Source organism: Sander lucioperca, chromosome 5 (genome assembly GCF_008315115.2).
Source record: "Sander lucioperca isolate FBNREF2018 chromosome 5, SLUC_FBN_1.2, whole genome shotgun sequence".
In the NCBI taxonomy this organism is placed as follows: Eukaryota; Metazoa; Chordata; class Actinopteri; order Perciformes; family Percidae; genus Sander; species Sander lucioperca.
In genome coordinates, this window is record NC_050177.1 from 20409320 (window position 1) to 20432262 (window position 22943).

General features: G+C 41.2%; 1 protein-coding gene across 4 annotated transcripts in view; it reads right to left on the bottom strand.

Annotated features, from left to right (window-relative positions):
- Window positions 1–6342: 6342 nt before the first annotated feature.
- Window positions 6343–22943, bottom strand: part of mtus2b (microtubule associated tumor suppressor candidate 2b) — a 45980-nt gene continuing 29379 nt past the window's right edge. The window contains exons 1-9 of one of the 4 annotated variants that reach the window (XM_031297486.2): window positions 17106–17255; window positions 13195–13261; window positions 12417–12631; window positions 11966–12071; window positions 11025–11098; window positions 10824–10922; window positions 9746–9865; window positions 9433–9530; window positions 6343–7581 (exon numbers count right to left, since the gene is read on the bottom strand). In XM_031297486.2, the coding sequence (XP_031153346.1) occupies window positions 7374–7581; window positions 9433–9530; window positions 9746–9865; window positions 10824–10922; window positions 11025–11098; window positions 11966–12071; window positions 12417–12631; window positions 13195–13261; window positions 17106–17162 (1044 nt within the window). In that variant the 5' untranslated portion in view covers window positions 17163–17255 and the 3' untranslated portion in view covers window positions 6343–7373. Of the gene's footprint in view, window positions 7582–9432; window positions 9534–9745; window positions 9866–10823; window positions 10923–11024; window positions 11099–11965; window positions 12072–12416; window positions 12632–13194; window positions 13262–17105; window positions 17256–22943 lie in introns of those variants that run through there. The other 3 variants (XM_031297484.2, XM_031297483.2, XM_031297482.2) reach the window with 3 other exon arrangements.

Genomic DNA, 22943 nt, shown 5'->3' on the forward strand with positions numbered 1-22943 from the left:
CATCACTACAAAACACACGAAGAAAGCTAGGTGAATGTGTCTTTTTAGATAAAAAAATCGGCTGCTTAAACATTAGATAGGAGGAAAATATACATTTTTGACCTACTTCAGACTAGAGATGAGCTCCGATACTTCCTAAAACGCTGGTATCGGTATCGGGAAGTACTGGAGTTAATGCACCGATCTGATACCACATAATAAAGCCCTAAAGAAAATCTATGTTAAAGTAGTTTATTTATGTTCTTTTTCCATTATAACTGACTGTCAAACTGGATAATAAAAGAAAGTTTGTTCATGTTTCACAAAGAGTTTAACCTGAGCCAGACCGACAACAAAGATAGAAATAATATCACATCCATACAGGGATAGTAGTATACAGTTGTCAAAACATAATAAAATATATGACACACTGGTATCTGATCGGTACTCGGTATCGGCCGATACGCAAGTTCAGGTATCGGAATCCTTATCGGGAAGCAAAAAATGGTATCGGGCCATCTCTACTTCAGACTGTATGACTTGACTTGTGACTTGCTTGACTTACAGCAGAGGCTCGATGGTGTTTTAAGCCCCCAACGTCGACTTCAAGGCACCTAACCCTAACCATTGCCTAATCCTAGTGCCTTCCAGGCAGCGCTGCCTGGAAGACGACATTGGAGTCTTAAAACACCAAACACCACACCAGAGACTCGACTTGACTTGCGTGATTCTCACCACAGTGACTTGAGACTTGTGACGTGTGATTCACTCCCACCTCTAAAGATCTATTCACACCAGAACTCACATTTGTACACGTTTTTTCTTATTGTGATTTAATACTTAAATACAAAGTGCAACGTATACAGTGTAGACTTTAGTGTCTCATCATCACTGACCACAATATTTTAACCAACTAAGCTACAGTTGCAGATCTTGAGGAGGACAACAAATAAATCAATGAAATTCACAAGAAAAGTAAAACAAAGAACAATGCACAGCAACCTCATAAAGACATGCTTTCATATAAACTTATCCAGAGCATGAATTTCTGAAATACTGAATACAATCTTTACAACAGGAGTCCAATCAACAGATGTACCCAGCTCTACGTCAAACACCAACCTTCTCTGACATTGGATATAAACTGTAAACAAAACCTCTTATTCTAGTGTCAAACAAACATTCAGTAAATGAGTCATGTCCACAGGACACAGAGGCAATCAGTGCAATCGGAGTACCTGATGGAGAGAAATATCATTTCCACCCTTTCAGAACACAGTAAAGCCTCTGACACACCAACCCGATAATTGGCCGTCGGACAGTCTGGCGAGGTCGGTGACTCGAGTCTGTTCGGTGTGTTCCTTGCCATCGTCAGTCGGAGGAGCCGTCGGCGTTCATTTTGGCTGATTTGACTTGTTGAATCGGCCAGTGGGTCTGACTCAATGACCAATCTGATTGGTGGAGTGCTAGCCCTTGACTAGCGAATCAGTGCTTCTTCCACAACAAGAAGCCCGAGAGTTGACAACGGCAGTATCTTCTTATTACTAGCCATCGTATTTTCTTCCATTCAGCGAGTAATGACAACAAAGATCCTTCTTGACTACTATCAACACTCTCTGATGAAAACAATGACTGACGACAGTGTGCTCTGTGTTTACTAGGTCTAGAGATAAGTTCTGTCATTTCATTTTTTGGGCGACAATACAGAGTAGCGCCGCCTGCTGTTATGGAGATGTATTACGTCTCACGCACGCGCAGAACGTACACTCAGAGGGTGACAATTTTTCGGGACTCCCGCGGGTCACGTGATTCCCGCGGTACGGGAGTCAATTTCACTGTCGGTAACGTGTTCGGGACGGATAGAGCATAGAAATCAACGGGAGCGGGCGGGAGCGGGACGGAGCCGGAGATTAAATAAAAAAATTATGCTGCAATGCGGTGAATGCGCCCAAAGTTTGTGAGGCATTTCGTTTTAGAAAAGAGAACCACTTACAACTCACAATACATTTGTTGATTGGGAATACCGTGACCTGCAGGAGTCTTGAAAAAAAATTGTCACTACCTAACCCTAACCCAGCCAGCAGTGAGAGACAAATGGCTCTGCTCTGCAGCGCTGCATTCACACAACATCAGCGCAGCAGAGCAGAGGAGCTGCTCTCGCTCCCTCGGGCCATCGCTGCAGCTGTGCACAAACACATACACACAGACGGCACACACAGAGGCTGATAACTTTAGACAACATAGGGAACGAAACTGGAGCGGGACGGGATTTGGGAGTCTTTCTCTCTGGATTTTGCAGGACAGGATGCAGTCACGTGATCGGGATGTGATGGGAGTATTTTCGTGGGCTCGGGATGGGATGGGAGTGACAATTGATTCCTGTGTCACCCTCTAATGCTCAAGTCGGCGTCGCTTCGGTGTGTGTTCCGAGGCACTTTTTTGACTGATCAGTCCGACTGCCTTTTCTGCCGACGGTCGGCCGTCGGGTTGGTGTGTCAGAGCCAAAGCCCACCAAGTTAAACATATTCAACCTCATGTACAACCAAATCCTTATTTGAGCAGATTTCCTGTCTGGGGAGAGTATATTATTATATCCCATTATTATAATAAAGCAATATCCCTTCAATGTATTTGTATATATTTGCTAACTACACTGTGCTTTTTAAAATATTTATACATATTCTGTGCATCCAAATCATTTTATACAAAGGATATCTTGCAAAGCAGACAGTTGAGCTGAGTGGTTATGTAAACATGAGCAAAAGCTTAAATAAAAAAATACAATCAATACAAAAACAAAATTATGGCAGTTGCTTCCGTTCGATGACTCATAATTCTCCTCGAGACCTGAGATTATTATCTACAATGAGAAATGAGGTAACAGCTTGCAGATTTGCGCAATTTTCTTATTTATTTAGACAAATTTGAGTTCTTTAACAAAGTCAAATTTAGTATTTTCCCTCTCAAAAGGATTTTTTTTGCCAAAAGTCAATCAGATGTACAACGTTTGGAAGCCGTAATACATTTTCCATCATATTTGCTCACAAGGTTTTCTGTGGTGAATTTCAAAACAGAAAACAGAGACAGCAATAGTTTGAGTCGGCTGCAAGAGCATTGATAAGGTACACTTAAAGGGGCGCTATGCAGGTTTCTCTATAGAGCTCCCCCTACAGCTTCGGAATAGATATTTGGCAGGTCCTATGTTTTCGCTGTTCCTCCGACAATGCTTTCCTAGATTTCTGCTTCTTTTTTGCCGGCTCAGCCATGACGATAGTGTGAACCGGCCCAAAGTTGCAAGGGTGGCTTTTCCGCTCATAGGCGCTAGAGGGGAGCGAGACGACCACCATTCAACCCGAAAAAAAGTCATATAACCATTCCAATGACTCCGAAGCTGTTCAGTTAAAGGGGTGGTTCAGAATTTTGGACACAGGACCTCATTTCCAAGTTAGCCAGTGTGTTATTTATCAGTGGAGACAGTTTTCAACACTTTTTATCCAGTCCTTCCAGTTGCAGAGTTCGCTGGGGCTAGGCTAGGCTAGCTCAAGTCAACAGTATCTGCTAGCCTGCCATTAAAAGCAGTCTTACACACTCCACAGTACACCTGAGGCAAATAAATTATAACGCCAGACTATCGATGTAAATGTCTGTTGATAAAATAATGTTAGAAATAAAACTACCCTTGCATCGCAATGATCGCATTACATTTTGAGGGACTAGTTTCTCAGCAGCTCCGGAATTTTACTTAGCTCCGGTTAGTAGTACTGCGCCAAAAAGTAAACAGAGAAGCACACTACAGTCGGGACACCTAGTAGCTGCTGGCTTGGACATCAAGATACCGGCGGAGACTCTACTCAAGTGGCAAATGTGTAGTGATAATTTTAGACCAGACGACTTTGAAAAACCCCGCAATCTAAAGGACCACAAGTCACTGACAACGAATGCGGTTCCATCCATCTTTCTAGATGCACCAACAGCTACTGATGAACAGGTAATAACTTTCGGTAGGCTACTCTAGCTAATAAAGCTAGCCCCTTTCATAACGTTAGCCTAGCTGCTACTAATAGATTGAGACTGACAACGTTAGTGGAGATAACAGTTACAGTTCAATGCATTGTGGAGAGTGACAACGTTAGCTAACGGTATAGCTACACTCTTGGTAGATACCTGGCTGGGCTAACCGCTAACTTTATGTAATTGCTGACAGAAACGTCACGTAAGCTTGGACAGTTTACATGCAAATTGCTAGCCTGTGTGCTTTCATGTACCGGTTAACGTTATGTGAGTTATAGCCTGGCAGAGTGGAATTAGTTGGAGCTCACAGCGGCAGGTAAATAAACTTGCGTGATTGTCACGTAAACCGGCTTTCTCGGTAGCCTAGGTAATATCACTCCGCCGCTGCTGTAGCCTACGCTACCAACTACAGGGAACAAAGTATAACTATTGCAATGCGATGCAAGGGTAGTTTTAATTCTAACATTATTCTATCAACAGACATTTACATCGATAGTCTGGCGTTATAATTTATTTGCCTCGGGTGTACTGTGGAGTGTGTAAGACTGCTTTTAATGGTAGTCGAACTCTGCAACTGGAAGGACTGGATGAAAAGTGTTGAAAACTGTCTGCACTCATAAATAACACACTGGCTAACTTGGAAATGAGGTCCTATGTCCAAAATTCTGAACCACCCCTTTAAGTTAAATTAAGCTAAAAAAAACTGCATAGTTCCCCTTTAAAGAAAGAGAAAGAAAAAGAAGTGTACCAATGCAACATAACTGACTTTTGATTTTGGATGTGTCCAGGTCAACACATTTTGACTGCAATGTCTGCATAAATGACAGAGCTTAACTCCAGACATGACAGCTACAGTAACAGACAAACTGCTGTGTTTGATGATTTCCTCTTTGGTGGTTTCTACAGATCCTGCACTTTTGTGGGAAATAATTATGTTTTCCTATCCCTACTGACCAGTAAGAGACACCATTTGTCTGCAATTTCTTGGTTTCATTTGAATGAACCCTGGGCTGCTTTTATTAGGAATAAGAGGTCACTTGTGTTGCCCCTTTACCCTTCTGCTCCATATAGTCACACTGTAGGTAATCCTAAAATAGAAGTCCTTACTGGAAGACAGAACATGCTGTAAAGAGAGATATACATGTACAGTTTTTACAAAAGTATATGCAATGCTATAGTTATACTGTGTTGGCAGTTCAATGGATTTATGAGTTGTTATAAGGGCTGCATCTAACGATTATTTTCATCGTCAATTAATCTGGCGATTGTTTTCTTGATTAATCGATTAGTTGTTTGGGTTACACTTTACTTGAGTGTATCTACATAAGAGTGACATGACACTGTCATGAACGTGTCATAAACATTATAAACAAGTCATAAATGTTCATGACTTTTAGTAAGTGTCATTCGGTTTTTGTCATAACAAGTTATGGTTATGGTTATGGTTATGGTTATGGTTATGGTTAGGGTTAGAGTTCATGTGTCATGACCAGCATTGGGGAGTAACGGAATACATGTACCGGCGTTAGGTATTCAGAATACAAATTATGAGTAACTGTATTCCGTTTCAGTTACAATTTAAATAGTTGGTATTTAGAATACAATTACATTGTTGAAATCAATGGATTACATGACGATACTTCTCTGTTTCACAAGTTTATTCACGCTCTGAATGAATTAAGGCAACTACATGCATTTCCCAGAAGCCCCAATATGAAAACGAAAAAATTAGCTATTTGCGTGATCAGTCACAATGGAGAGGAGCAGCAGGAGCTAGAGGTAGAGATGGAGCCGGAACCGGCACAACAGAGGCAGCAACCGACCTCCTTTCAGCGTCCAAAGACTCCACCTCCAACCTGAAAAAGCATCTTAAAGTAAGTTCTTTTTTTTAATTAGCTAAGGGTAGTCGTCTGCTGTAGTTTTACTGGTCACCTTGCTATTTTATAGTTGACGTGCTGATTTACTAGCCCCAGAGCTGTTGAAAGACTGACTAGCCCCGTTTGACATGCTAGCTAACGTTAGCTAAAATTAGCTCGTGGTAGCTTAGACTGCGGTTAGATTTTTGTAGTATGCAGTTCGGGACTACAAATACAAAAATCTATCTGCTTGTTTAGGTACACATTCAGCCAGTTGGAACAGAAGAACACACCATAATAGGCCTGTTTAGTAAGCTGTATGTGATGGCCGCATTCCTACACTTATAAAATGAAATTCAATGTGGAAGTAATCCAAGTATTCAGAATTGAGTAACGTAACGGAATACAAATACAAATACAAATGACATTTTGGGCATGTATTCTGTATTCTGTAACGGAATACGTTTTGAAAGTATCCTTCCCAACACTGGTCATGACTGTGTCATGTCACTTTTATGTAGATACCTTCAAGTTAAGTGTTACCGTTGTTTGTTTGGTCTATGAAATATCAGAAAACTGTCGATCAGTGTTTCCCAAAGCCCAAGATGACGTCCTCAAATGTCTTATTTTGTCCACAACTCAAAGATATTCACTTTACTGTCACAGAGGAGTGAAGAAACTCAAAAATATTCATATTTAACAAGCAGGAATAAACCCATTAATCGATTAACAAAATAGTTGGCGATTCATTTCATAGTTGACAACTAATCGATTAATCTTTGCAGCGCCAGTTCTTGTGTTGTTATTATACATTTAAGGTCTACACTGAGATCCAGTAGTTTAAGGAAAAAAGTAGGATGGATGATTGAGGTTAAATGGGTAGTCATTCATACACTCCAGATATATGAAATACTTCACTACATGAAAAGGTTAACACACCCCAGAGAAGAATCTACACTTTGTAACTTACTGAAGGTAGTTTTGTGATTTCTTTTTTAAACTTTTGCCTATGCCTTGATAGACATTGCTGGTGGGAGAGAATGGACGGCATAGGCGCTTCTTGTGTTCCTTGTTGCACTTTTGGATGTTTGCTGTGTCTCGTACATCCATCATCCTGAGCGCTGGATGAGAAGGCGGTGATGTAGATGGGAGGCGAAAAAAACACGGAAATGAGGCACCGGGACTCTGATCCTACTCTTTGAAGTCGACAATGACAATCCGCTGCAGTAGCACAGCACAGCATGTCTGTTTCGTTGGGGCGTTCAGGTGTAAGTGAAAGAGGATGGCAGAGAATTCCCTTTTGAACAATAAGAGGCGTGATTAATACAATTCTTTAGGTCAGAGATTCAAATTCCTGGGGCTTGACTTTGGGAAATGCACCACATGGGTGAGCGGCATTTCCAAAAAGAAATGCGTCCGTCCATCTCAATAGTGTAATGTTCGACAAAGAGTAAAAAAAAAAAAAAACAGGGCTTCCGATGCCAGATAAAAGAAAGCGTTTTGATACAAGAGCTTCCACTGAGAGAGTCATTGATGGTAGGAGTGTGGGCGGGCCGGGGAGCCTGGGCCGGAGGAGGGTCGATGGATCGGGGAGGAGCTGGGGGACATGCGAGGGCTCAGCTCGCCGGTCTGAAGACGCCACAGCAGTTCCTCGTTAGTGCGACTCAGACGCTTCTTCTCGTTGCTCTCCTTCACCACGTTCACCTGCAGGTTGGCATTATCCTCAGAGAGTTGCCTGAGGAAGACGAGGCACAGGGGAAAGACAAGACATAAAGACCATGGACTAGTGTTGCTTTCGTCAACGAAAATTATGACTAAATATTGTCGTCAACGAACCTTTATCACGTGACGAAAATGAGACAAGACGCAACATAAATGCTGGTCATGTGACGATGACTATAATTAAATGTATAATGCAATATTGTTGACGAATAAAAACGAGACTAAATGTGGTTTACAAAATAAAACCTATGCTAAAATGTCTCTTAATTTTCGTTGACCAAAACGAGACGAGACGAAATGTTATAACTTTACTTTGTCTTGTTTAGTCGCGTTATTATTATTATTATTATTATTTTGCAGTATTTCTGTTTCCTGTGTCTCACTTAAGGGGCTGCATCAGGTCACCCTGCACAGACGCAGGCGACGTCACTTCCTCAAGACCACTCGCGGCATTATTTAGAAGATGCAGCTGTGGTAAGTTAGCGTAAACGACAACAAACAAAATTAAGTCTGACACAGAGAAAGGGGCCGATGGCCGGCCAGCCGGGGTTTGGGAGAAAAAGAAGAAACGACATTTGGAAAAACTTTCATTACATAGCAGTGGAAAAGAAAACGGAATGTGTTGTGGAAAAAGATGGGGAGAAATGCGGCCACAAAATCACAGGAAAAAACACCACAAACCTTAAGAGACATCTCAAGGCATTCCATAATGAAATTGAGGTAAGTCATGACATTAACGTAACGTTACTTTCTATTTTAGAAATCTCACGCCAACTCATGAGGCTGTGGTTTATGTATCTCATTTTAACGTTAGCTTTAGACGTTAACCACTGGAGCTGAAAACGACTAAGACAAACGTCATCAGTTTTTGTCGACTAAAACTAGACTAAGATAGTCATGGATAATTCTGACTAAAATAAGACTTAAATGCTCAGACTTTTAGTCAACTGAAACTTGACTAGACTGAAAAGAGTATGAACATGACTAAAACGAATAAAAACTAAAATGACAGCTTGACACAAAGACTAGACTAAAACTCAAATGAAAACAACACTACCATGGACTAGTGCAGCATTCCTTTCAAAGGCAGAAGTCAAACATTTCAGGTTGCAGGGTTGTTACTATAAGTGCTATGGTGCATCATGCCAATTTATAATTATAATGAATCATATTTCTGTATATCAGTGGCTATGTGTCCCAACCGGCAGCGGCAGATGGCTGCCTGCCTACCAAGAGCCAGGTTCTGTCCGAGGTTCGGACCAAATGCATGCTCGTGGGAAATTGTTGGGTCTTTGTAAATTATAGAGTGTGGTCTAGACCTACTCTATCTGTAAAGTGTCTTGAGATAACTCCTGTTGGTATTTAACAACATAAATAAAATTGAATTGAAGGTGGTAGTTATAATATCTGTCCGTTACAGGGATCCGCTTCGAAAAAAAATTTTTTTCCCCCACTACTGTATTTACCTAAAATTAAAACAGACAGCATAACCTTGACCATTGATATTAGGACTATATTGTATTTATATTATATTGTGTGAAATGGATTGAAATGGATTGATTGAAATGGGATTGGTGTGAATTGCATATTGACACAAATTGGCATGCTCATGTCATGTTCATTATAATGTAAATAAATAAATTCTATAAAAACAAATGCATTCATTCATTCAATTATTCATACCATACATAGTACGTAATATATCTAGAAAATCACAAGGTTGTATTTTTATTTTGACAAATACATTTTTATAAGATGAATTATTTTGGCAGCACAACTAAAGGTTTTAATATCCTTTTTTAATTTGTATCAATATGCCTTATGGTTTTAAATGTGCACTAGTATGCATCTAAACTTCTCTGACCTGGACACAGCAAGGTTCTTGTCTATTCTTTCCTTCAGGTCCTCGTTCTGCTGCTGTAACACTTGTAGTCTCTCCTCCAGGTACACATTCTTTTCAGCCTGCTCAAAAACCCCGGAGAAAAGGTGCACAACATTAAATTCTTCAAATGATGTATGACATTATATTACAAGTAAAACAGGCACTATCATAACTGATATGGGTTTACAAAGGAGAACTTTTCCTATAAAATACTGGGGTTGCATACTGTCGGCCTTTTTTTTTATATTTGATGTTTTGAAAGTAAATTAAACCAAAGCAGAAAGTTGAAGCCTACTATTTTCTCCAGTTCTGAGATCTTCAGTTCCTGTTGATGGATTTGTTGATTCTTCATCTCCAGAACTTCTTTCAGACTCTTCAGGTCCTCATCAATGTGTTTATACGGTGCCAACGCATCCTGGCAGGAGCAGATAACACAAGTGAAAACCACTACAACACAGGTACTAAGCAGACAACGTATCGTCCTAGCGGAGCCAGACATTGTAAACATTTGGGGGGAAGGTCTGGGGGCATGCTCCATTTACAGCTGTGATATGCACTACTTTACATGCCATTTGATAATAGAATGACTACAAATCTGCACATCATTTGGGGAAAAACATCATAGTTAACCCTCCTGTTGTCCTCGGGTCAAATTTGACCCATTTTCAAAAAGTTTCTATATCATAAATTTGAGTTTCTTTCAACCAAATTGTCAAAGAAAATAACGTGGATGGTTCCATACAACCATTACTCTTCACAAGTAAAATAAATCATCAGTTCACTACGTTAATTGAATGTGGATGTTTTATTCAATTCTATAGCATTTGGAAAAAAAAGAAATTAAAAAAAGAGCGTTGAAAAAAATGTCATGACAAAGAAATGACAAAAACATCGGAAAAAGTAACCAAAACCTTGGAAAAAAGTGAGAACGTCGAATAAAAGAATAACAAAATGTTGAAAAGTTTGAATTTAAATTTTGACCCAGAAAAACAAAAAGTTGCATGGGTGACGGGAAGACAACACAAGGGTTAAGGAAAAAAGTCATCCAGTAAAGCATACGTCCTATTTTGTATCTATTTGTTCTCCAGCTGTCTTTATCATTCTGAAACCAGAACACAACAAATGTGTTTTTTACTCCTGCCACCTTAAAAGAGGCAGTGTCTGATGTTATATATTTAAGTTACATAACATAGGTAGGTTAAGAATGTGGCATAAACAGTATTACTGATTCTGAAACCTATATTCACAGAATGATTGGCAATATTTCCCCAGTAATAGAACTTTTGATTTTCCGGTCAAGTTACAGAGAGGCTGGCGCCCCAGTAGCCACCCCCTTGGTCCGCCCCTGCTGTACCGTATCATGCAGCAGTTACCACAATCTGCTCATCTGTGCTCTTGCGCAGAGCTTCTTCAAAGCGCTTGGCTCGATCTCTGAGGCTGCGGTTCTGAAACGTCAGCGTGTCCACCTGATCCTGGTGACCACACAGATATTAAACGTGTTCATTACCGTCACTGCCTACAAAATGTATCATTCCGTGTATCTGTAAAAAAAAAAAAAAAGGATAACCGTTTACCTGCAGTGACAGTCTGATCTTTTCAAACTCTTCTTCCAGAGACTTGGTCTGCTGTTCATGGGCCATCTTCAGATCTGACACAGGAAATATCAAATTATTACTCCATCAGCAGAGAAAGTCAGGACAGGAGAGAAACAGGTTTGAAATGTGGTGTTTACTCTGGAGCTGCAGATCAATCGATTAGTTGTCAACCATTTTAAAATTATTAAGGTTTCAGTCATTTTTTAATGAAAAAAGGTAATGATTCTCTTATTCCAGTTTCTTAAATGTGAATACTTTGTAGTTTCTTCTCTCCTCTGTGACAGTAAACTGAATATATTTGAGTCGTGGACAAAACAAGACATTTGAGGACGCCTAGTCTATATCGACGACGTTTCACTTCCGGGATTGCTCCGTTGCCACCGAAAATTTTGCCAGATGTCAGTCTTTTTAACCGGATGTCTTTTACCTTCCTCTTTCTTTGTGTTGGCCTCCAGTGGATTTCTGAGGACTATGGTTAACTGCTCCTCAGATCTCTGCAGGGTAAATCCAGACAGCTAGCTAGACTATCTGTCCAATCTGTTGCACGACTAAAACAACTGTGTACACACGTTCCACCAAAACAAGTTCCTTCCCGAGGCTATTTTGCAGAGGCACCGTGGCTTTGACCGGCGTATAGCGCCACCCAAGATGATCGTGGTTGGTTTAAAGAAATGCCAATAAACCAGAGCACGTTTCTCTCCCATCCCAGAATGCTGTGTGGACTAGCCAGACCCTCCTCCGCAGCGCTGTGGAGGAAGGTCTGGCAATGCGAGACTAGAGGACGCCATCTTGGACTTTGGGAAACACTGATCGACATTTTTCACCATTTTATAGACCAAACAACTAACCGATTCATCAAAAAAATCAATCGACAGATTAATCAACTATGACAATAATGGTTGGTTGCAGCCCTAGCTTACTCTTCACGGTCCTGGCATGCTCCTCCTGCAGAGTGGCCAGTGTGTCATCATGAGCTGTCTCCATCTCCATCAGGGCAGCCTCCTGGTTCTCAGTCATCTCCTCAATCTGGACACGGTACATGAGAGGTAATGGACCGTTTCAGGGACATCACATCTTCACTTCTTATACAGATAGAAGATACTTTATTCATCCCCCGGGATATTCGAGTATTCAGCAGCCCACACATAAACACACACAACCATTCCTTATAATAAATAAATGCAAATGCATACACAAGAGAGTTAAAAACCGTATAAGAGAAGCATAACTAAATCAGATGTGGACTAAACTGGCTGGCTTATATCCAGTCTTTTCCTTAAATCACACACGCACGCACGCACACAGACAGACAGACAGAGATACAGATACACACACACACACACACACACACACACACACACACACACAGACCTGTTCTTGCTGTTTGACCCGTAGCTCCTCCAGCTCGGCCCGTTGCTGGGCCTGCAGGCTCTCGGTCTGGGCCACGTGCTGCGCCTTCAGCCGCTCCTCCAGCACTCCCAGCTCCCTCTGCTGCTGAGCCCGCAATCCCTGCAGCTCAGCCTTGAAACGACGCTCCAGTTCCTCCTTCTCCTGCTGCAGTTGCTCCCAGTGTGCAACACTGAAAGCTAGAACACAAGGTAGAGCTTTAGTTTGTTTCACTAGATCCAAATTAAGGTCATCTACTAACTGAAAAAACAGCAACTTTGTTGGCTTTACTGTAAGAAGATACACTAAAGTTAATTAACACTTAACATCCTTTTTATTATTTTATTTGTATTATTATTTTTGCATTTTAATGTCTGGATGTTAAAACTTGTTTTTGTTAAATAACCCAAGTGACATATTCATAAAGAATGTTGAATTGTAGACTTCATGCGTTTATTTTGCGTTAGATTTTTTTCTAACCTTTCTAAATTTTCTTTTTGCCCATTTATTTAAAAAAAAATATGAGAAAAAAAACCTAATAAATTAAAAATCCTAAAGCAGTCAGAGCTTGTTCTAAAGTTTGCTATGAAACAATGACATAGCCTCTGGTATTAAGTGTTTGATCTGACTAAAACCAGACTTCCGTCAGAACAGTGGATTCCCAGTCACCATCTCCTCCTGTCCTTGTGGGAGTATACTGTATAATACATGATATGCAGAAAGCAGTGAGTGACTCGTCCCTGTCACGCTGGAGCCCACTTACCCACTTCATCCCTGATTCTGGCGAGCTCCAGGGACAGTTCCCTCTCCTTCACAACGGCACTCTCACTCTGAAAGGCAAACACATACATGTACAGCAGTGAACACCTCTGAACTGTACAAATGGATGGAATACCATTGAAATGAGTTGAGCGACGCAATTTCAATCAATCCAAGTTCCTGTGGCCTCTCGCCTGTGTTTGATTGGATCAAGCGAGGACAGTTCTACACCAGTTAGAAAATGTGTTCACGTATACAGGCGGCCGCAATCTTGGGAAAACAGTCACGACCAGTCGAACGACGAACGCCGTGCTTGTGCTATGTTACTGGTTACTGGTTGCACACCGTTCGTCGGACCATTTTCCCAAGATGACGCCCGCCTGTATACGTGAACGGTACTGTCTTTCTAAACTATCTTTTTAATAAACTGTCTGTACACTGATACACGTGTCATTAACCCCTAGGTTCATTTTGTGCCAGATTTCTCCTTTAATCTGTATTTGGGGAATATTTGTTTTTTGATATTTGTAAGTAAATGTGAATAATGTGAAAAACTAAATAAAAACTATCATAAAAAAGAAATTAATATTACGATACAGTGCTAACAGTTGCCAGTTTATTAGGTACATCAAGCTATATAAGGGTGTTTATTGTGTGTTTATGGTGTTTAGTGTTTATTGTGTAAATATGTTTGTATTATTACTATTATAACTAATTCTATTTTTCTATTTCTTATAATACTTTCTGTATAATTTGTTCTCCTATGTCTATTTAAAGTGTATTTGTGTTATTCTGATGTGTGTACATTTGTTTTTCTTTTGAGCTGCTGTAGCACAGTGTGATAGGGTTAGCTCAGCAGCTCTTTTCATACTACAACTTCTCATATTGTCAGTCCTCCAGGATGGACTGACATGAGATTATCTGGGGCCATGGTTTATGATAAGCATGACATTAAAACTCCATGTGATAACTTGGCCTAATATACAGGCTTAAAGGTCAGAAGTCAAAGCTGCGGTCTATTGCAATTGTGATAATATGAGATGATTAACAACGGTGTGCTGCCCGGTGCTCACAGATCACAACGGATCCGTAAACTACAGTGTTACAACCATACAATGGAAACTGTCACTGCCCGATGTGAGTCGAGTGCAGATGTGAGTTGTGCATGCGTCACTTTACGACGAGGACGACTTGTGAGTTGTTTGTGATTGACAGTGATCCTCGTTTCTTTCCCCAGATACAAATAAAAAAAAAAAAAGTCCAAAAACAATTTAAAAAAAACACAATTTTAAACAGTACAGTTACCGTATTGAAACTGAGATTGGCAACACTGGTGTCACCTCTCAAAACCAAAGCTTTGCATTATGTTACTGTACACATCGTCATTATACTGGTGGGGTTTTCTAGTGTAAATTATTGCAAAATTGCTGACTTTTTTTTTTAGCGTTAGCTTTGATTAACATTACACTCCGTAAGCAGAACAAACCGCCAATCAATTCTTAAAAACAGTAGCTGCCAGCAAAACTTGCTGTGTAGATTTCCGGTTTGGTCTGCTTGCGGAGCTAATGCCGTTTTGTCTGGGTGTAACTAATTATAGAAGATTTTTTTCGCAGCTAAATTAGTCGTATCGGATCCGTGCATGGAGTCGTGTACTCGCCAGTACCGATACTAGCATTTTAGGCAGTATCGGAGGCATTTTCTGATACTGGTATCGGTATGTAGCCTAGAAATAGAAGAAATAGAAGTCTGGCTTGTCGGGCTAATCGGTATAGGAACAACTCTAACATTTTAGAATAAAAAGTCATCATATACAGCATTTGCACAGACCCTCTCCAGTATCCACTGGGGATTCGTAATATGGGACACTCTCAGAGCGCCTCTTACTCACAAAGGAACACACCAGACAGTTAAATGACTATTCATCACAACACCAAAGATGCAGTAAGAAAGCTACGCACACTGTTGCTCGGAGACACATCAGAGATCACAAAGCAGTGCGTACGAGAGACAAAGAAAGAGAGTGACAGAGAGCAGTGGGTGAAATATGTATGAGATAGTATACAGCATGCCTCGGCAGTGATGATGTCACCCTCTAAGAGCTTTTACTTGGAACATACAGTCACACGGAACATGAGTTCATATGACCTCATGAGGGATGAAGGATGGTCAGCAGCTTTCTTTCATTTCTTCCTCTTTAGCTTCACCTCTGCTCCTCACCATCATTTCCTCCGTCCTGCCCTAACCCTAAACCCCCACCCCCCCTACTTAGTTCTCCAGAGAGTTATGTGACATGCATTCTAATTTTCCCATCTGATATTCAGCCCTCACTGAGGCAGCCTAATCCATGTTTAGGGCTGCAACTAGTGATTGTTTCCATTATCGATTACGCTGTTGATTATTTTTATGGATTTATTTTTTTGATTATTTAGTTTCTTTGATCAATTGTTAGGTCTGTAACATAATAATATAGTGAAAAATGCTCATCACAATTGATTTGCCTGACTAACAGTCCACAACGTGAGGATATTCTGCGTACAATGAAATAAAACAGAGAAAACAATCAAATGTTCATATTTGAGAAGCTGGAACCAGCTAATGTTTGACATGTTTCCTTGATGCATCCCAAATGATTAATGGGTCTATCTCTTTCTATAGGAGGAGCCAGACGTAAACATTCGGGGCTCAGCCCAAATCTAGGGGAGGTCTGGAAGCACGCTCCATTTACGGCAGCTATGTGCACTATTTTTCAAGCCATTTGATATTAGAATGCTAAAAAAAAATCTGTCCATCATTTGGGAAAACCATGAAAGTTGCAAAGAAAAAGAATCATCCGGTAGAGCATACATCCTGTTTTGTATCTTTGTAACTGTTCTCCAACTGTCTTCATCATTCTGAAACCAAAATATAACAAATGTTAAGGATGACTAGTTTTTACCCCTGCCACCTAAAAAGGGGCGCAATTGTCTGATGTATGTAGGTACTATAGGGTAGGAATTAGGAAACAGCATTACTAATCTTGAAACCTATTTTTAGCAGAGTTCACAGAATGAGGAATTATATTTCCCCAGTAATAGAACTTTTTCTCCATTGATTGCACGTCCAGTCAGAGAGACTGAGGCGAAATGACACAAGTTGAAGGTATTGTAAAACCCTAAAAGATTCGGGACTTTGGCAAAACATTCAGGGCTGAAGCCACATAACAGAAGCATAATTTCAGCACTGTCCATTTTACCTTTTGGAAAAGAATAAACATGAGTATTTATAGGAAGGGTGCTCAAATTCGAGGAAATACTGTAATGAGTTAATGAACCTCTCCAAAGTCCGCACCCATGTAATCAGTCCGGCGTCAGTGGGACCATGGCAACATGCTAATGTGCAGCTGCTTTCTTGTTTGGACTTCTACAGAGATTCAGACTCAGATGAACACACAGGAAGCTGCAACGACGGCATGCATTTAACAAGGAAAACCAAACACGTGATATCTTGAGGATGAGAAACTCAGCAACATCTGGTAAACAAGAGACTTACACATCCTAAGCCAAAGTTCTCCTATTATAGTCAATGGCATGTACTCACCCTGAATTACACCTGCATACTGTACATACAGTGGGGACAAAATCTACACAGTAAAATAAAAACGACAAGTGTAAGAATATAGCATAGCAGCAACAACATGTTTATGTAATGTCCCTGCAAAAGAAAGAGGGACAGTGCGCCAGACAAGCCTGCTTTGACTCAGCATAATCATGCCCAGCTTTACACTCTCTCCACCAGCTCTGTCTCTATGGAAACAAGTAAATTGAATGCCCCCCCCCCCCACATTAAACACACACATGCGCACAACCACACATATAAAAAGGAATCCTCGGTGCTGAAACAAGCCTGCAGCCTGCAGAAGATACTGTCTGTCTTTACCGTTCGGTCCAGAAAGCACAGAGGGAGGAAATGGAGCCTACAGCAGCAATGGCCCATACCAAGCTAGGAGACAGCAGCATCCCTGAGCCCACTCAGGAGGCAGCAGTGACAGATGCGAGAGCTAGAAAGATACAGAAAGAGAGACAGAGGGGGAGGGAGCCCGGGCAAAAGGAGGAGAGGGGAGGAGAGATGGGAAGACTGAAGCCTCACCTCGTTTCCTGGTTTTGCGACCGGCGTTTATCCCTGCTGGAACAAAGACTGCCAGCCCCAGCCCAGCCCAGCTCTGCCTGCCCTCCCCTCAAACCCCCACCAACACGCCCCATATCACATTCACACGCATGGCAGGAAGCAACACACACACACACACACACACACACACACACACACACGCACGCACACACATGTGCGGTCTTTAGCATCTTTGAGTAAAAAACAAAGAGTGGAGCAGGAGAAGATGGGGGAGGGAGATGATCAATAAGTGGCCGATTATCTGCTCTGTTACTCCGCTCAGAGAAAATAGCTGCATGCAGGCATTTTAATACATACAGAACACACATATGCCTAATAAAACACAATAATTCTAGATAGCTCTGACTGAAGAAATATGCCAAAATCGCAGCTTTGGATGTTACATTTCTTGCAACAAATCCAACTGCCCAATATAGATGAACTAATATACAGTGTAAAGCACTTAAAATCTGGTGATGTTCATGCAAACGAACATTAGTCGTTTTCTCCATTTCTCATACACACATTAAACCCTCTAAAGCCTTATTAGCCTACGTTGTCACTGCTTGTACACATCTTAAAATCCAGAACAGAGACATGTATGAGCAGTAATGAGCAGGGCAGTGGTGCAGGATGACAGCGTAGAGGGAGGAGGTTCATGGAGGAAAGATCTGAGCCTCAGCAGAGGAGGAGCCAGACTTTGTAAACATTCGGGGCTCAGCCGAAACCTTGGGGGGTCAGGGGCCATGCTCCCCATGCTCCCCTGGGGACTGAGCACTATTTTTCATTCCGTTTGAAAATAGAATGCTTAAAAATCTGTACACCATTTGGGAAAAACATGATAGTTACCAAGGGAAAAAGTCATCAACTGTTTTTGATCATTCTGAAATCAGAACAAATGTTGAGGATGGCTAATGTTCATTCCTGCCACCTAAAAAGGGGCAAACATGGTCTGATGTTGCTATTTTTCCGTTACATACTTACTTACATACGTCCAGCTTTGAGCAAGACCAGAACATGTGGGTGTGTGATGCTGGGTTGCATTTACATCAATCACATAGTGGATCTATATCTGAGAATCTTTTGGATAATCTGAGTTTAGTCCAATGTATGCGATGAACAATCTTGAATTGTAATAGTCCATGCCTTGCACAAATTGATGAGTTATGTACTCTGCATAAGGCAGCCTCCCAAGATGCTTTGGGGATTGGTTCCCCCAGCTCCCCTTCCCACTGAGATTTTACGTCAGAAAGGGTAGAATGTGAGAGTGTATAGCATCAGTTTGCTATATATGGCTGATATAATGCCCTTAAATGATGAAGGTTGATCAAATATATGATCATAGGGGGTGCATGAGGGTTGATTTGGAAACGCTGAGGAGATATTCCTAATGAAGTCACAAATTTGAAGAAAGCAAAAAAAGTGGCTTTTTGGGATATTAAAGTTATCGCATCAATGTTGAAAGGAGACAAAAGTTCCATTACGATAGAGATTATAGAATTGTTTAATGCCTGCGTTGCTCCAAATAAAGAAGGCTATATCCATTACGGATGGTTTAAAATAATGATTTGGACAAATGGGAGACTTAAATGAAAAAGACTGCCATCCACAGTGCTTTCTTATCTGATTCCATATTTTCAGGGAGGATCTGACTAGCACGTTTGTTGTGTGGGCTGTAAAGGATGAGGAGAGAGGGGCGTAAACAAGAGCAGCCAGTGATGATGATTTACAAGAATGGGATTCAATAGATTGCCAAGAGAGAGCATCTGCTACAGGGCCTTCAAATAACCAGCGTATTACGGGGTGAGTGTTACAGGCCCAGTAGTAAAATAGGAAATCAGGGAGAGCCAAGCCACCGGAGAATTTGGGTTGTGTTAAGAGACTCTTCCGAGCTCTGGCAGGTTTATTGTTCCAGATAAATGATGAAATAATTCCATCTAGCCTACGAAAATAGGACTTTGGAATGAAGACAGGGATATTTTGAAAAAGATATGTGAACTTCGGGAGTATAGACATTTTAATTGAGTTGATTCGGCCTACAACAGACAATGGAAGTTGGGCCCAACATTTTAGGAGCTGCTCAACCTTTGTCATGAGAGGAGGAAAGTTCTCTTTAAAAGTTAAGAGTTACTTTGAAGGGGAAGATATTAAATTAAAGTGCACACGCTGATCCGTTTACTGGGAATATCTCACTCTTAGACAGGTTAATTTTGTATCTAGAGATCTTACCAAATGTATCAAATATATGAAGGGCTGATGGCAGGGAAAGGAGGGGGTCAGAAATGTAAAGCAAGAGATCATCCGCGTATAGGGAAACCCTGTGTTCTCCACCTCTGAAAATCCCAGTCAGTTGCGGCATCTGGCGCAGAGCTAATGCTAACGGCTCAATTACAAGAGCAAACAACAGAGGTAATAGAGGACAGCCCTGACGTGTGCCGCGGGAGACTGGAAAGAGTTCGGAGGAAATGTTGTTTGTGCGTACTGAAGAAGCAGGATCTGTATAGCAGGATCAAACTTTTTAAGTGCATAAAACAAGTAGCTCCACTCCACCCTATCAAACGCCTTTTCGGCATCTAGAGAGACTACAATTTCAGGTGTTGTAGAGTGTGAGGGGTGGTAAATTATATTTAAAAGTCGGCGTACGTTAGAGAAAGAGTATCTATTTTTAATAAATCCAGTTTGGTCTGGAGAGACAATGTGTGGGAGTACAGATTCTAAACGTGTGGCCAGAACCTTAGCTAAGATCTTGAAATCTACTGGGAGAAGGGACAGGACGAAATGAGCCACATGACTTGGGGTCTTTACCTTTCTTCAATAGCAATGAGATGGAAGCCTCACATACCGTTTTGGGTAAATGGCCTGATTCAAATGATTCATTGTACATTTAATAATAAAGGAACCAGCTCTGAGGAGAATTTTTTATAAAATTCAACCGGGAATCCATCGGGGCCTGGGCTTTTGTTTCTTTGTAAGGCAGATATTGCCTGCGCTACCTCGGCAGGAGATATGGGGCTGTCTAAAGACTGTACTGTGGCTGGGTCAACCTGGGGGAGAGAGATATCAGCAAAGAACTGTTCCATCTCATGTAGGGTGCATGTTTGTTCAGAGGTATATAAAGATATATAATAGTTTATTACTATTGAGAGCTTCCCAGACTGTACTGTGGGACACATCAGGAAGAGAGTTTTAAGTCTTGATATAAACATCAATGTTGGTGGCAATAAACTGAACCACATCCTCGTTTGAGAGCATATTGGTATTAAACCTCCAACGTGGACGAGTGAGGGGCATATGGTTAAATTCCAATGTGAGAGAAAGTGGCGCGTGATCAGAGATGACAATTGCTTTGTATGAGCAATCCCTAACTAATGGCAGAAGCTTCTTGTCTAACAAAATGTAGTCTATACGAGAGAAGGTTTGGTGAACATTAGAAAAGAAAGAGTAGGACCTTGTAGTCGGGTTGAGGGAACGCCGTACATCCGTCATTCCATAATCTCTGAGGAAGTTGTTAATCACCTTTGAGAGAAATCTAACAAAAAAACCTTCATCATCATAGTTAGGAGCATAGAGGTTGGCTAACACCACAGAGTATTAAACAGGGTTCCAGTCACAATTACATATCTCCCATTTCTATCATAAATGACATCTGAGGTAGTAAATGTAACATTTCTATGTATGATGATAGCAGTCCCCCTGGCTCTAGTATTACAAAGTGAGTGGAAACTTTGGGAAACCCACTTCCTATTTAGTTTTGCATGGTCAGAGAGAGATAAATGCGTTTCTTGAAGGAAGGCAATCTGTATGTTTAAGCTATCCAAATGAGCTAAAACCTTATTGATTTTACTGGGTCGGCCTAGTCCTTTGACATTCCAACTTGCAAAATGAATACAGGCAACCATATTTGCAGAGAGGATATAGAGTTATAATAGAGACAGTATCTACAAAACCATAGCGAGATTCACGTGGCCACAACACACAGGGGAGGTAAGAAACTAAACACACAGAATACACAAAAAAGCATGTTGCCACATTTCCCCCAGCTAATCGGTGAGCTCGGTCAAGAAGTAGCTTTTCGTTGAGATTCAACAAGTCCTTAAGGAGGCTGGAAATAAACTCAGTCAGAGCATTACCCTCCTCTCCTTCAGCGATGCCGACTATCCTTAGGTTGTTCCTCCTTGACCTGTTTTCTAGATCATCACATTTCTTTTGAAGCGTGAGGATCTCATTTTTAAGAGATGACACCGTTACTTCCATGTCAGCTATGGCATCGCTAGCTTTAGTGGCCGAGTCCTCCACAGCAGCTAGTCTCTCCTCTTGAAGATTGATGGATTGCTGTATGGATCCCGCTGTTGTGCTTAACTCTGACTTGACAGCCGCAACTTCAGCTTGGAGGCCCTTGACCACAGATTCAATAGTGTTACAAATGTCCGCTTTCAGTTGACTGCATCATATCACGGAGCATATAGCAGTTACCTCCTCTTCATCGTTAGCATAAGCCACTTGGCTAGAAGACGGTGTAGACCGCTGCTTCGGCTTGGTGGGTTTGCCAAGACCCGACATGTCTGGTACTCTAAAGTGATATTGCTACAACCTTGTGGTACAAATAAAGGTCCCACAACTGATTCCAGAATAAAATTAAGATTAAATGGTCTTTTTAGTCAATTGAAATTTCACCTGTTGGGAGCTGCCAAGTTTCACGTCTTCATCCTACTCGCTCACTTGTAGTTTACATCTGAACATCACTTACAGTGCCATTTTGGCATAATTAGTGATTGAAAATCCAATTCAAGGAACATTTTTAAACAGAAATATCTCAGATGCACATATTTAATAAGTCTTCCACCCGTCAGACCTTAGTGAATACTCTGCCCGTGAGACAATCTGTCTCACTAAAAGCACAGCGATGCCCAGGCAGGCAGCTCTAATCTCATTTATCATCTCCCACCCGTGGGTGGGGCTGGGGAATGGATGAAATGCAAGCAGAGGACCAGGAAAGAGCAAGAAACAAGCGCTTAATCAAGGTTGGAGAAGCAGAATACACTCAGTCACAGTGTGCAAACAGACCGATGGGGATTCTGACACCATAGGCAGTGATTATCTTACACAGCAGGATACACATTAACCCTGCTAATTGCAATAAATACCAAACGTGTTTAGATCCCATTGAGTCAACCATCCAGCAGTTGTTGGGCAGACCCAAAATGAAATGCCACACAGCTTTATCAAATCCATGTCCAATAATACACTTGGATTTATAGAAAGTCATAATGCATTTCCTTTAGTTTAAACCACTGGAAATCACTTTGGAATCCCTCAGTATTTCCCCAGACCTTCCTCACACCATTTAGCGACAACTCCTGCTGATTCAGAGTTAACCCAAACATATTCAAAAAGCCACAACAATCAGGTTTTGAAGCAAGTGACTGGCTTTGTGAACAAAGTAATGCTGATAACAAAAGCCAGATGCTGCAGGTGTCATTTGCACTTTGTAGTTGCATTCTGAAACGTGCAACAGCTGTCAGAGCTTCCTTAAACAGATCTTAAAAAGAGCATTAGAATGGGATGTGACACGTTAGGCTGAAAGAATTTGGACTTTAAACCCTTTGTGGG